The sequence below is a fragment of the Aspergillus ibericus genome (assembly GCF_003184845.1).
Source record: "Aspergillus ibericus CBS 121593 unplaced genomic scaffold BO80scaffold_2, whole genome shotgun sequence".
Classification (NCBI taxonomy): domain Eukaryota; kingdom Fungi; phylum Ascomycota; class Eurotiomycetes; order Eurotiales; family Aspergillaceae; genus Aspergillus; species Aspergillus ibericus.
The window spans coordinates 912,884-926,229 of record NW_020292100.1 but is presented as its reverse complement, the minus strand read 5'-3'; the positions used below and the strand labels follow the sequence as shown (position 1 = coordinate 926,229).

Genomic DNA, 13,346 nt, shown 5'->3' with positions numbered 1-13,346 from the left:
ATGCTGGATTGCTGGGGGTGAGTGATGTCAAACGGAAGACAGATGAGTCAGCAGCTGGCAACACTACAATTCAGTAGTTACGTGACATCCATAGCATTGCTCTAACCCAATCGCCGACTACCAAAACATAGATAGATATAGTGTTCTCTCATCCCCAGTCACCCAGTTCAGCCACTCGTGTCCATCTGCTCCGACACCAGCCCTCGTCGCCGCTCCGCCAGTCGCTCGTTCTTGAACGCCTCGATCCGCGCCTTCATCTCCGTATCTAGGCAGGTTAGTCTTCGCTCGTTTAAGATCAGATAGACACCTACCAGGTATTACATCCTCCATTTTCAGTGGTGCTCGGTTGAACGGATCATGTGGATCGCTCAGCAAGTGAGACCGGATCGTAGCGCGGTCGATGGAGACGCGCGAGCCAGGCAGAATGACCGGATCCTCCATCAAGGTATACATCAGAGGATCTAAAGATGTCAGCATGATCCAAGAACCGCGCAGCAGCAGCCTACCTAAGAACTCGTCCGGAACCTCGCCCAGATCCTCCTCGGCCTGCTCATCGGCCTCCTTGGCCTCCTTCACCTTCTGCTGTAATTGCTCCCACCGTTGAAATTCTTCCGGCGACTTGAGCGAGAATTTCTGCAGAATCTCCGCCGCCTTGACAAAGTTCGCCGGCTTGTACGACCGCCCATCACGAGCCACCGCAATGATGAAGTTCTCTTTGAGCATCAAGTTCAGGTATACATCGACAATCTCACTGAGCAGCGCTCGCGGGTTGAAGCCGTACTCCTGCAGGTTGTCCACCCGGAGACTGGCGCTCTTGGGTCCCACCATCGTCTCCAGGTTGTAGTCCAGCATGTCCGCCAGGCGCTGCACGATTTCGGGCATCGTAAACGAGTCCGCCAGCGCGTCCGTAAACAGCTTGAGCATCGCCACCGTCTCGTTCGTCAACTGCATGTATGACTTGGCGTTACGCTGTGCCGACGCCAGATGCTCTTCCTTCTGCTGCCGCACCGTGGGATCCATCCCCGCCGCGTTGCGCAGCTCTGTTTGCGTCTTGTAGATGGTGATGAACGCTCCAAAGGACTCGTCGAGCACGAACGTAACGTCGTTGAGCAGCAAGTTCACGAAGCGCACGAAGAAATCTAGATTCTGTTTGGACTGGTTGTACAGCTTGTTGCGGTAGAGTGTGTTCGGCCAGATGCATTTGATGATCTGGAAGATTTCATACCGGATGTTGAACTTGTCAAAGAACTGCGTATGCGTGCCCGTGTGCTCCGCCTCGATGTAGAACTTCATCAGCGCGTGCAGCAGATGCTCGTTGGCAAACGGCATGGAATTGAGCAGGTCCACCAGGACCCCCCGAGCGCCCCCAGGGCGTGGCCAGGTGCCGCGGAACAAGATCGACACCAGTCCCGCCTTCAGGTACGGGTTCTTGATGTAGTCCGAGCTCTCCAGGAAGGTGATACAAAGCATCACCAGCTCGTCGCCCTGCGTGGCGGTGATGATCTGGGGCATGCACCACATGATGAACTTGAAGTTGCTCACAATGTCGTCCAGGAAATACTCGGGCAGACATTGGAAGACCTCCGGCTGCTGCGGCGGAAGAGGGAGCCGGATCGGTTCCTTGGGGAAGTTGGTGCCCGAGACCACCCGCAGCAGCCACACAATCACGTATCGCATGAACAGCATTGACCGGGCCTGCCATTGGTCGTCAAACAGGACGCCCTGGAGACTGTACTTCAAGGCCAGGCCGAGATCCAGCTTATCCTTGTACTTCTTGAGTGCCTGCTCAAAGACGCGGAGCTGCACCGGGTTGTTGACCCACCGATGCCGTTCCAGCTCGAACTTGTTGATGGTAGACTCCATGTGCCGCAGGTCTTTCTCGAGCTGCTCCAGCTTGGACGTCAGCGACTCGCTGCCGTAGTGATGCGCAGCAACGGTGAGAAAGAAGATCTCGGTGATAAAGTTCGAGGCACCGTCCGCCGTCTTGGCGTAGAACGCATCCGATGCGTGCTTATCGGCATTGATCTTGGTCTCATCCCGCATGTCCACCCGAGGGTTGCGATGCAAATAGTTGGCATCCACTCGGTCAATCTGACCAGTCGTTAGCTTGCATCATTCCACGACGAAGCGCACTTACCTTGGTGAAGCTGGCATCCATGAATGGCTCGCAGAGTTGGTCCAGACACGTCGTAAGGTTGAACATGAAACCGTCGGATGAAACCGTGTTAGGGTCCACTTGCATCGCCCGACGCTTATGGTTGATGTTCAGGGAGGCCGCGAACCAATCCAAAACACACTCCCTGGCATCTTTCGACGCGCGAATCAAATGGTTCACGATATCAAGCAAGTCCGCGCTGATCATATGCTGCATCATGCGGATCGACCGCTGTGCGTTCAGGATGTACGCCTGATCCCTCGTCTTGGGACTGGAAAAGTAAGTCAAGGTCACACTGCTCTGCAGCGGCGACAAGCGGAACCATGGCCCGAGGAGCGTGCTCTTCTCGAACGTAGCCGGATCGCGAGTCGCGTTGAAGATCGACGACTCGGTGATAGCCGCCGCGATGACCGCGTGACGGACGAGATTCCGGAGAGCCTACAAATTAGACACGCGCTCCGAACGAGGGAGTGGTCTGCACATACTGTCATATATGGCTTGTAGTCATCATTGATGGTCATGGCCGCAAGCTCCTGGCTCATCTCCTCCACCGCCGCGATGAAGGCCGGCTTGAGGCTCTCATCCTCGTCGAACCGCTTGACGGCCTCGCCGATGAACTCAAAATCGACACCCTTGTCATCCTCGGGGTCCAAGAGGAGATACGGCTTGAGCGGGGATTTCTCCGATGGCTCGAGCCTGTACACGAGTCAGCCGTATCCTGAGCCAAGAGGACCACTTCACCGAACGCACCCAAACATCTCCGGCATCGTGATCGCAAAGATACAATAGCTCAAGCACAGACGGCGGGCCTCGCCGATGGCATTGAACTTGGGGTCATCTTCGCGACTCCGACGGAACCCTTTGTGCAGTCGGGAGATCCGCCTCCAGCAGGGGAGCAGGTAGTCCAACGGCTTCTGCCGGGGGGCATTGGAGGCCGCTTCCAGAAGGGCCTGATCCAACACCGAGACATCCACACGAACCTCCCGTCCCTGGTCCTCGAGCTCGCTCCGCAAGCCCGGCAAATATGTTAATCTCTGTCCGTGAATATCCTTCTGCCGAGCCTCGTTCAAGGACAACTTGAAGACGGCGCTCAGCGTACGATCCTGGAAGGCCTCGATGGTCTCTTCTGCTCTCGACGGTGGGGGTGTACCGGACACTGGCGTCACGGTTTGTGAACGGTCTGGCACCGAACTGGCAGAGGCTGCTGGGGTGATTTTGATCCGCTTCCAGTCCGACTGGGGCAGCAGTTGTGGTGAAGGGGCTGACGAGCCGGGGGCGCTGCCCGGATTCGATGCGGATTGAGCATGGTATCTATCGGAGGGAAATCGAGGGGACTGCGTGGACAGCGAAGGGGAGGCTGGTTGGCTGGATGCTGATTCTGCGGCGCCTTCAGTCTGCGCGGGCGGTGTTGGGTTGCCCAATTTTGCCAGGCGCTTGCTGCGGATCTGGACAAGGTCAGGCGAAACTGCGGGCGGAAAGGGACAATGATCGAGCCGGACCACGAGAAGGCACTCACCTTGTCCGCTTCAGACTGGCTCTCGGACATCGTGGATAATGCTGATGGGGCAGCCCGAAGCAGAAGGGCTTCCGTGATCAGCGGGGCTGAGACGGCAAGTCGTGGCTGGAACCGAAAACTCAGATGGGAGAGAAGAGACGTGAAGATAAGTAACCGAGAGAGGAGACAGCCGAGGCGCGGAGAGATGCGATGTGGCCTGGATGACCCAAGGCGAGGCAGAAGGATGGAAGTAGTGATCCCTGGGCGTCGTTCTTCTGGCCTGGTCGCTGAGGTTCGCCCGCATTAACTAAGCTGGTCGGCGTTTGTTGTTCGCCGCAGGCCATCTCCACTCCACACTATCGTGATTCGTGCCTATCATTTCCGACGCTCCAATCTGAATATACATTCCTGTCAGGCTAGTACTAAACAAAGCTACTCCAAGCTGGGTCATCACTCCGTCAACGCCGTCAAATCCTGCACACGTATGGACATCTAATGGACAAGGGGCTTGGTCGTAAAAAACAAAAGAATTAGGTATAAAAGCCGCAGAGATGGCACCCACGTGCCAGACAAGTCTTGCTTTAGTATTTCCCCTTCAACGAATCCAAACGCCGACAGCTCTTCAGCTCCATCGCTCTCGCTTCCTTGATCTTCTCTACATCCGGGAAGAACCAGCCCTGGGCGTCCTGCAGCATGCGATCGCGAAGGTGTACCTCGCTCTCACACTCATACCGAAGTTTTGAAACGTAGTCCACCTCCACCCGTTGGTCTAGTTGTCGGAATTTCCGCGCAGTGTAGTCCTCCACATCACCCGGATTCACGTAGTAGTCGATATTCAACTTGGGGGTCGTGCGATGCACCGTGTGGGGAGGCACAGCGGCATCAAATCTGTACGAAGGGCCAGCAGGAGTCGAGGAACCGGAGAAGAGCGACGAGATCCAAGGGAGCACGAAGAGGAGGATGAGAGGAAGAAGCTGCTGAAAAGTCGACCACATCGACGGCGCAGGCTCGGCGGCCCGGGCGTTGGCTTCGCGTGGCCTTCTCCGTGGCCGAGCGCCTCCAAATTGATGGACTCGGAATCCGGGGCCGCCACCCATGTTGAAAACGAACTGAGGTCCACCTACACTAGTTAGCCAGATCCTCCAGTATCCTCACGAACGCGCCGGCGGGTACATACCGAAAGGACTAAATCCACCACCCATGTTGCCAAAGCCTCCGCTAAAGAACCGCTGGAACAGCTCCTCCGGCGAAATCTCCTCCTCGAACATCGGACCACCAGCGCCTGACCGCTGGAACCCACCGCCGCTGAATCCGCCAAAGGGCGAACCGTCCGAGGGACCAGCACTCGGGGTGAACCTGCTGTCCGGATCGCCTCCAAACTTGTCATACTTGGCTTTCTTGTCGGGATCCGATAAGACCTGGAAGGCACGCGCGACCACTGTCCAGTCATTAGCAAACCACAACCCTCATAGATAGCGATTCCATCACTCACACTTGAACGCCTCATCCGCGCCCTCATACCCGTTCTTATCAGGATGTGTCATTAAACTCAATTTGCGATAGGCCTTCTTGATCTCGCCATCCGAGGCCGTCTTCTCCAGCGACAGGATCTCATAATACGCCGTCGACGAACATTTCCGTATCCTCAGCACCGCCGCCTTCTGCTCGGGTGTGTATTTCCGGTCCTGGTTGCCCTGGTTGTGCTCGCGGGATTTCGCAGAGCCCCCAGTGTCTGCCCCAGACGCGGTGGCGGATGGCATGGCAGCACTGGATGTGACCGTCTATCGAGAAATCTTCCCCACTTAGTCGGTCGTAGAAATCCCACTCTGCCGGAGATTTGTTTGCGGAGGTGGAGGTGGAGGCTGAGGCTGTCGGAGGAAGAGTGGGTGGATCAGCGAGAGCCGACAGATTGCCAGATTATAGAGGGGGGCGATTTTTGCAATCGATCCGAGTGGTATCAGCGATGAGGAGAGGCCAGGGGGCACAGGGATTGGCTGGTGCTGACTGGTGCGAGCCACCCTCGATCTGGGGAACAATAAACTGTACTGGGATTGATAAAACGTGGTGAGTTTCTGGAGGTTCAGTTGTTGACGCTAAGCCTCGGGCGAGTGAATGAGTGACCGTTAAGGTTAGTCAGGAAAGCAGTGGCTGTCACAAGCCGCTCCATCGCCTTCACTGCACCATCCAGATTCTATCTGTATCTTGCACGTTCATCCTCTCTTTTGCTACCTTTTTGGTCTGTTCATGGCGCATTCCTAAGATAATCTCACTGACACCGTCTCCCTTCCCCAGATTACCATCTCAATCATGGCTGGTCCGAATTCTCCGATAGACGAGACGGAAAAGTCTCTAGTGCAGAAAGCTAGAGCCTGGGGAGGTAAGTCATTGTCCATGCGCATACACCTTATTCGAGACATTGGCAATCGAGCATATCATTAACACCTCGACGGTTTACAGAGAATTCGTTTCCGCCCACTCTGCTTGCCACCCTCATCACAGCACAGTACATGCGCCCGTTCCAACCACTTCCGATGCTGTTCCCGCCCGTCCTCCTGTTCACCAGCTATGCCAACATCCAGGGCTTCAAGACTGATACGGCGGGCATCAGCGCGGCGTGGTCCGGGCTGTATCTGTTGCTGGCGGGTCGCCGGAAGCAGCCATTCATGAAGAAATGGGGTGCTCGCGGCATTGTCCGCGGCATGACCATGGGTCTGTGCTTGGTCAATATGGTCAGTGGTGGTCTGGCCTATACCCTGGGGAAGCGCGAAGAGGAGGAGGATTAATGTGATACTGCATCTGGCGCGGGTACAGTTATGCGGGGCAGCCTCGTGTACGATATCAGCTGGGAAAGGCGTCGCTTGGGCATGGTGTTTGGTTTCTTCAACGGCGGCATCTATTGGCCTTCATGACGGTGTCTCTACATGAGCTATGTGTATAGTATATAAAATCTGAGCGACCGACTCTCACTCATCCTCTGGCCGGCCCTTGCACGATTAATGTTGCATCTTTTATTGCCGTCATCACTCCGTGTATGGCCGTTCAGCAAGGATGGCATCGCGGACACTGGGAGGGACCAGCCACTCGAGATCTTGCGGGTTCGTTACGGCAGCTTCCCGAGCTCTTGTCGAGCTTACCGACTGCGCCCCAGGCTTCTTGCCTTCGACGAGCTTGATGCGTTCAGCCCATTGCCGTTTGCCACCCACATGGTCTTGACCTCCCTGTGCCAGGTCGGCCATGAACGCCTCCTGCTCGTCTCGACTGCCCCAGTCACTATCCGGACGCATGGTGACTCTCAGCCGATGCTGGGACAGAAATGGCCCCAAAGGCTGGAGGGTATACTCCGGCGGGTAGTACTTAGGGTTGAAGATGCGGATCAACGTATCATAGCCCGTCAGATGGACCTGCTCGAGTGGCTGGGGGTATATACCCGCGCGCTCAATTTCCGCCGCCTTATCCACGAAGTACGGTTTCTTGGTGACACCGATGTCGATCACGGGAAGGTTCCGGGCCACCGGGATGGACTCATTGGTCCGTAAGGACGAGAGCAGATCTCGAGCGAACAGCTCCATCATCACGAGACGGTCCTCGAATGAGGCCGGCTTGGAGGGCTTGTCGGCATTCTGCGTGGCAAGAAGCAACAAGAGGCGTGCAGGCTTGTGGGGGTTTTCTAGAAGAGCGGACGTCGCGATTCTGCTGTGGGCAAGAGTGGGCGGGTTGAAGGACGAGTCGAGCACATATAGGACGTCACTGGCAGGAGGATCGTGGCGCTCGGAGGGGACGGAAGCCAGAACCTCAAGGCTCCGGGTCGATGCAATGAAGTGTCTCAGTCCGGCAGCGTACTTTTCGCGCAGAGCGTGAAAGGCGGGGCTCGTCATTCTGGGAGCAGATGTGTCAATCGGCGTAGTCAGACAACTCACAAAGTGTAATCAAAGTGGTGTGCGAGGCTAGATACGAGCAAGGATGCCCAAGCCCAGTCACGTCAGAGGCAGCACGAAGAGGTGGGGTTATGGACGGGAAGTATCCATGGACGTCGCCGAGGAGGAGACCCTTTGGCGCGGGTGGCTGCAGGACCCGGATTTCGAAGCCTTCCTCATCCGTATGGTCGGTATGCTGTACTGTAGTAGATGCTGTATCTACCTACTATCGAGGGGTCTTGTCACGGTCGAGACCCTAACCCACACGGCAGGGCCGATATTAATCTTTATCTGGTTGCAGTGTCTGGCGGTCTGTGAGCGGTCCTCTAGGATCGCAACACTTAGATTAACGGGATGATCACAATCAGGGACTCGGGACCATTTTCGGTATCCGTAGGACCCGAAATTTTTGAACATCAACATTGGCCGGTTGAATTAGGTTTGCATCAGGGCCACTGTGTTCTCGCTAATTGCCGCTTACTCCGTGTGTGTGTGGAGTCAGGGTCGGTCACGGAGTCTGCCAGTTGATTGTGTCGCTGGTCCATACGGAGTACACAGTAGGGAGTCAGGACTCAGGAGACATATACGCAGTCCTCCAGACGGAGAATCCGGAGTAAGCAATGCAATCAACTGCACTGGACACGAGTGCCCCCCAGGCTCCTGACCCATAGCCGATAAGAGCCGAAGGCGATCATTCTTAGTGCGCCGTGAGCGAGTTCACTGTTCAGGCAACCAAATATCGACCCCATCTGCGTGAAACGCTGGCGGCAGTCGTTCCCGGGCTCCAGTCAGGGTCGAACACAGCGTTCATCCCATGGTCAACTTGCCAGGTCAATATCCCGGCCCGGACAATATCATTTATTGTCGCTGGCTTTGCGCCGGGTCCCCAAGCTATCAACCGGCGTGATATTCTTTGTTCTGGAGGAAATCGCCGCTGTCTAGGCCCGATGGCTGGCTCCACTTTGTGCACCAACCATCGAGGCCTCGTAGGCTCAGGATCATCGCCGCGTTGATTCTTGATCAACACTGTCAACGTTGCTGGGCGCGCCCACTGACAGAACAATAGTGTCGGGAATCGGGATTGACCATGCTGAGCCTCCTCAACTTTTTTTCCCCATCGTTCGCTGGCGTCTCAGACTGGAGCGATCTGGTTACAAAGCGTCTCACACTATAACCAGGAGGAATCCTGAATCGACTAGCCAGTTTGGTTTGGCCCCGGGCATCAGTCAGAAGCTTCAAGTGGCAAGCAAGCATCCAACTGAGCGATCAGGTTAACCGCCCTGGCCAGGATGAGGATAGAGCTCGATCCTTCTCGACAACCCCTTTTCCTAGAGCTAGCTAGCATAGTACGTTGCTCCGACGGGGAATGGATATTGGATGATGTTGTCATCTCCGCACGGTTAAATCCACACAATCCACCGCGGATTGTTGATTAAGTGTGTCCACCGGTAAATTACGGTAACGGCAATTCACCTCCGACCCATAAATGAGGTTGAGTCAAGCGCTGCGATGAAAAACCGAACGTATGATTGTTCCATGGATGCTCCGTTTGAGGACCTACGGGGTTGCCCGATCGGGGCAATGTTGACATCCACGCGATCTACTCGCTGCCACGATTCTGAGCATTCCTGCCCGAACAGTGTGGCAAGCGCTGGAGCCCTGCGTTGTCCCTGCAAAGGGCGGTAACGGTCGCAACTCATTTCCTGTACGGAGTAAAAATCCTGCTGCATGCGCCCTGGCAGAGAGGGAACACGGGGGAGAAAAGTGTACAGACTCAAAAGCCGTGCGGTTGGCCCGTCGGCCAGGCACCATGAGATTAAGCTGGCGGTGAAGGGCCAATCATGGGCAGCGGTGACGGGATGAAACGGGGCCTCATCTCTGCCGCAACAAATCCGCGTGTGGTTCCTGCGCCGGGACCCACTCGCAGTTGAGGAAATTAAAATTAAGAACAATATCAGGAGGAGGGGGTCGCCGCTGATTCGATGCAGGTTATCACCACGACACCACCTCGTTCTGCCTAGATGAGACAGCCTAGCGTTAGTGGCCGATTAGCGGCGTATGAGACGCTTCCCAGCGTGCCAACCCATACGATGTTGGAGCAACTAAGAGGGCGGTTGGTACGGTGCCTGGTAACCTCGCGTACGATAATTAACGATTTTAATCAATCATCTCTCCTTTTGTGCCCCCCGAGCGTTTTCTTTTAACTCCTTCGATTTCTTCCCGGCCTGTCCTCCCCGTCAGACTGCTACATTCTTTCCGTTCAACTGTCCTCTGTGTAGAGACGTTGCGACCTTCCTTTCAGTCACTCTTTATCTGCTTTTTGCGAATAGATTTCGCATCACTTTCGTTGAGCCCACGCAGTCTCTCTCAACACCACCACCATCACTACCACCATTTTTCCGAAGGAATCTTACAATCTCTACAATGCAGCTTACTACCAAGGTTTCCGTTGCCCTGCTGGGTGCTTTCGCCGCCGTTGGTGAGGCCAACAACCACGGCTTCCAGGCGCGTCAGTTCAACATCCACCCCGCTGGCTACAGCAACCAGACGGTGTCGACCTCCTATGTGCCCGTCTACCCGACTCCTCCTCAGTCCAGCGCGGCCGTGGCTCCCAGCTCTCCCGCCGGCGGTGCCCCCAGCTCGGCGCTGATCCACCCGGCTGGTTCCAGCTCGGCTGCCGGTGCCGGTGCCGGTGCCGTTGGCGCTTCGTCCGTTGCTCCTGTGCCCGTGCCTCTCAGCACTGGTGTCTACAGCAGCGCCCCCGTCTCTGCCTCGGCTGCTGCTCCTACCGATGCTGTCTCGACTGACTACGAGACTGTCACCTCCACCAAGGATGTTACTCTCACCTACACCCTGGGCACTGGTGCCTCCCAGACTGTCGTCACTACTACCATCCACCGTACCGTGACTGACGTCGAGACCGTCTACGTGGTATGTCCCCCCACTCGCAGTTGATTCAACGATACTAATCCGTGATAGACCCCCTCGGCCACTGCTTCTTCCACTGCTCAGGACACCACTCTTACTTCTGACACCACGGTCACCTCGACCTCCACTTCCTATGAGACCTACACCCTCTACGCCGTCTCGTCCTCTTCTGCGGCTGCCGCCAGCACTGCCCCCGCGGTCTCTGCTGCTGCCAGCTCTGGCGAGACCTGTGCTCCGGTCACGGTCACTGTCCACGACACCGTCACTGTGGTATGTACCCTGCATGTCTTGGCTGCCATAACCCTTACTGATCTTTGCAGACCGCCACTGCTGCTCCTCTGTCCACCCCCGACAGCATTGCCAAGATCGGAGAGAACAGCTCCAGCCAGGCTGAGACCACCGAGGCGGAGACTTCCACTGTGGCCCCGACCACTGCCGCCGCCGAGACCACCACCCACAGCAAGCCCACGGTGGTCCCCACCCCCAGTGCTCCCTTCGGCCACAGCAACGGCACCTTCCCTTACCCCAGCGGTGCTGCCCGGCCCACGGGCTTCCAGACCAGCAGCAAGGTTGCCTTTCCCTCTCACTTCCGCCGCGTCTATTAGACGGGGACTGAGACTCGCTTGACGCCACGCCTGTATTGAGATTCCCCAGTGGCGGACAAGACGGGCCTGTACCTACGAGGATAACTGTTTTGCTTCTGGTACAAACTTGACATTGCACTTGACATTTGACATTACTTGACATTTACTTGGACATTCACGTTTCACCTAGACTTTTATTCTATTCTGCTCCGACTGGGGCTTTTTCTCTTCTTCTGCTCCGACTGAGGCTTTCTATTCTCTGGATCTCGATCCCCCGCTTAACGAACAACGTTTTTACGAATCTTCTCGAGAGCACCTGGTCTACCGGTGTGGGCTTGCCCGCGCAGATGGCGACGGCGACGGCGACGGCGACGGCGTCTACGGGTTACATCGGCTATTGTACATTTGATTTGTGATTTAGTAGATATTTTGTCAGATGATGACTTGATTACGAGAGCGTTTGTCAATACAATGTCACTACAGTATTATGATAGTATTATAATGAGTAGCGATCAATCGATCTGCCCTCCGATAAGACCACTTGTTGCCGCATGCGCTGCCACTCGAGCCAAGTGATGCCCTGGACGAGACAGTCTGCTAAATCGTCCAGTTTTCCGATATCAAATTCCACTGCATCTTTTCTTCGTCTTTTGCCTTGGTACTTTTCCAGAAATGCATCCACCCATTGCTTCACCTCTTCATCCTCAACCAATATCCTCGCACCAGACTCTTCACCAGTCTGTCTCAACCACTCTCCCACCAATCCAATCTTCATCTTCTTGACATCTCGTACACTCTTCTTCTTCTTCCCCTTCTTCCCCTTTCCACCCTCATCCCCATCCCCATCACTTTGACCCTGATCCTGATCCTGATCTTGAACCCCCCTCTCCGCCCAAAACCGACTTACCCTCCCCGGCTCCATCCCCCACACCTCCACCCCACCCTGACCCTCACCCCCAAAATCCCTCGACGACGAAGTAGAGGTTGAAGAAAAACGGCCTATGGCCTCCAAAACAGCATACAACATCCCCTCGAACATACCCACGCGAATGGTCCACTCCTGCACCGCGGACCCCCCACCACTGCGAAACCGTTGTCGTTCGATCAGGATGTGTGTGGGCTGATAACGGTCTAGGAGGGTCGTGATGAGGGTGTATGCGTGGTGGGCGTAAATGGGGGGGGAGAAGTCTTCCTTGGCAGCAGAAGTAGATTCGCTGGGGGGATCTTCGTCGGGGGTGATGAATTGGATTTTGGATTTGGATGTGCGTTGGGGGGTGAGGTTAAATTCCTCTCTAAGATGGGGAATGGAGAGTCGTCGCCAGGCTTGGAGGGTGATGCTCTCTATTCCACTTCCTTTCCCATTTCCTTTTCCGGGTTCATGATCCTTTGTCCCAGCTAACCCCCCCGAAGCAGACGCAGGAGAATAATGAGGAGGAATAGTTACCCTCAAACACGCAAATGCCAAATTCCGAATCCCCATATCGATACTAAGTACCCTCAACTCTTTACCCTCCCCACTCCCCCGTCCTCTTAACTCGCTACCACCCCCAGACCCAGACCCAGAACCATGATAATGACCGAGGGGAAGGGTATACACACACCTCGCCAACTCGCCCTCCAAGCGTCGAATAAGCACGGGCTTCGTCCCGGAACTTTTGATCCCGGTTTGGTGGGCCAGATGTTGGAGGGTGGTGGATTTGAGGGTGTGGAGCCAGGGGTATTTTAGACCATTCTGGGTGGGGAGGGCTTTGGGGAGGGATTTGGTGGTGAGGGCTTTGAGGGTTGGTCTGGTGAGATGCATTGTTGGCAAGAACCAGGTTAAGAGGAGAAGAATGATAATGATGATAGTAATAAGCTCAAGTGTGGTTTGTTGGTGTGGTAGTGGGGATGGTTGTGTCCATGAGTTCAATCTGATTGTTGAGGAAATGAAATAAGGGAGAATGGTCGATGTGTTGGTTGTTTATTCTCTATTCCGTTGGAATACAAAGTACTCCTAGTGACTGCTAAGATCTCTATCTATGGCGATGATCAAATTAGAGTTATGGACCTGAATAGCTTACATAAGATCCATCCAGTCATCCATAGTTACAGGATACTTATACTTATACTTCTTTCTCCTGAACACTACATACTGGTCCATTGACTGTACCTGATACCTATAATCTAGTATATATAATATACTATCGTTAGATGATACTATTGTATTAGGTAGTACAGATACCCATCACCGGGAGTTTCGCAGGTATCTAGCTACATCATACATTATACTT

General features: G+C 55.1%; 6 protein-coding genes across 6 annotated transcripts; 2 read left to right on the top strand and 4 right to left on the bottom strand.

Moving 5' to 3' along the window:
• Positions 1-12: 12 nt before the first annotated feature.
• On the bottom strand, positions 13-3,968 carry BO80DRAFT_421031 (ubiquitin-ubiquitin ligase UFD2). The gene is made up of 7 exons (XM_025718505.1): positions 3,672-3,968; positions 2,906-3,600; positions 2,641-2,851; positions 2,138-2,593; positions 507-2,091; positions 312-461; positions 13-265 (listed from the first exon to the last, which is right to left on the bottom strand). Exons 1-7 carry the CDS (start codon positions 3,699-3,701, stop codon positions 168-170), a joined length of 3,225 nt encoding a protein of 1,074 aa, XP_025580153.1. The 5' UTR covers positions 3,702-3,968; the 3' UTR covers positions 13-167.
• Positions 3,969-4,031: 63 nt separating this feature from the next.
• On the bottom strand, positions 4,032-5,745 carry BO80DRAFT_372004 (J domain-containing protein). The gene is made up of 3 exons (XM_025716506.1): positions 5,143-5,745; positions 4,828-5,088; positions 4,032-4,770 (listed from the first exon to the last, which is right to left on the bottom strand). The coding sequence occupies exons 1-3, from the start codon at positions 5,408-5,410 to the stop codon at positions 4,232-4,234; spliced, it is 1,068 nt and encodes a 355-aa protein (XP_025580152.1). The 5' UTR covers positions 5,411-5,745; the 3' UTR covers positions 4,032-4,231.
• A 212-nt stretch (positions 5,746-5,957) lies between these two features.
• Positions 5,958-6,433, top strand: BO80DRAFT_430987 (uncharacterized protein; the record flags this gene model as incomplete). The annotated part of the gene is made up of 2 exons (XM_025720723.1): positions 5,958-6,027; positions 6,108-6,433. 2 exons carry the CDS (start codon positions 5,958-5,960, stop codon positions 6,431-6,433), a joined length of 396 nt encoding a protein of 131 aa, XP_025580151.1.
• A 119-nt stretch (positions 6,434-6,552) lies between these two features.
• On the bottom strand, positions 6,553-7,722 carry BO80DRAFT_82303 (nicotinate-nicotinamide nucleotide adenylyltransferase). The gene has a single exon (XM_025724822.1). The coding sequence runs from the start codon at positions 7,523-7,525 to the stop codon at positions 6,671-6,673; it is 855 nt and encodes a 284-aa protein (XP_025580150.1). The 5' UTR covers positions 7,526-7,722; the 3' UTR covers positions 6,553-6,670.
• Positions 7,723-9,859: 2,137 nt separating this feature from the next.
• Positions 9,860-11,583, top strand: BO80DRAFT_498731 (uncharacterized protein). Its single transcript, XM_025724147.1, has 3 exons — positions 9,860-10,495; positions 10,544-10,762; positions 10,813-11,583. The coding sequence occupies exons 1-3, from the start codon at positions 9,989-9,991 to the stop codon at positions 11,095-11,097; spliced, it is 1,011 nt and encodes a 336-aa protein (XP_025580149.1). The 5' UTR covers positions 9,860-9,988; the 3' UTR covers positions 11,098-11,583.
• BO80DRAFT_460880 (uncharacterized protein) lies at positions 11,573-13,062 on the bottom strand (the record flags this gene model as incomplete). The annotated part of the gene is made up of 1 exon (XM_025722417.1): positions 11,573-13,062. The coding sequence occupies exon 1, from the start codon at positions 12,875-12,877 to the stop codon at positions 11,573-11,575; it is 1,305 nt and encodes a 434-aa protein (XP_025580148.1). The 5' UTR covers positions 12,878-13,062.
• Between the last annotated feature and the right edge of the window lie 284 nt (positions 13,063-13,346).

Coding starts and splice junctions, on each gene's coding strand:
- BO80DRAFT_421031 (XM_025718505.1), bottom strand. CDS start 3,701: ATGTCCGAGAGCCAGTCTGAAGCGGACAAG. Junction 2,594..2,640: donor ACTACAAGCCATATATGACA/GTATGTGCAGAC, acceptor TCTAATTTGTAG/GCTCTCCGGAATCTCGTCCG. Junction 266..311: donor AATGGAGGATGTAATACCTG/GTAGGTGTCTAT, acceptor TAACCTGCCTAG/ATACGGAGATGAAGGCGCGG.
- BO80DRAFT_372004 (XM_025716506.1), bottom strand. CDS start 5,410: ATGCCATCCGCCACCGCGTCTGGGGCAGACACTGGGGGCTCTGCGAAA. Junction 5,089..5,142: donor CGCGGATGAGGCGTTCAAGT/GTGAGTGATGGA, acceptor ATGACTGGACAG/TGGTCGCGCGTGCCTTCCAG. Junction 4,771..4,827: donor TGGTGGATTTAGTCCTTTCG/GTATGTACCCGC, acceptor TAACTAGTGTAG/GTGGACCTCAGTTCGTTTTC.
- BO80DRAFT_82303 (XM_025724822.1), bottom strand. CDS start 7,525: ATGACGAGCCCCGCCTTTCACGCTCTGCGCGAAAAGTACGCTGCCGGA.
- BO80DRAFT_498731 (XM_025724147.1), top strand. CDS start 9,989: ATGCAGCTTACTACCAAGGTTTCCGTTGCCCTGCTGGGTGCTTTCGCC. Junction 10,496..10,543: donor ACGTCGAGACCGTCTACGTG/GTATGTCCCCCC, acceptor AATCCGTGATAG/ACCCCCTCGGCCACTGCTTC. Junction 10,763..10,812: donor TCCACGACACCGTCACTGTG/GTATGTACCCTG, acceptor TGATCTTTGCAG/ACCGCCACTGCTGCTCCTCT.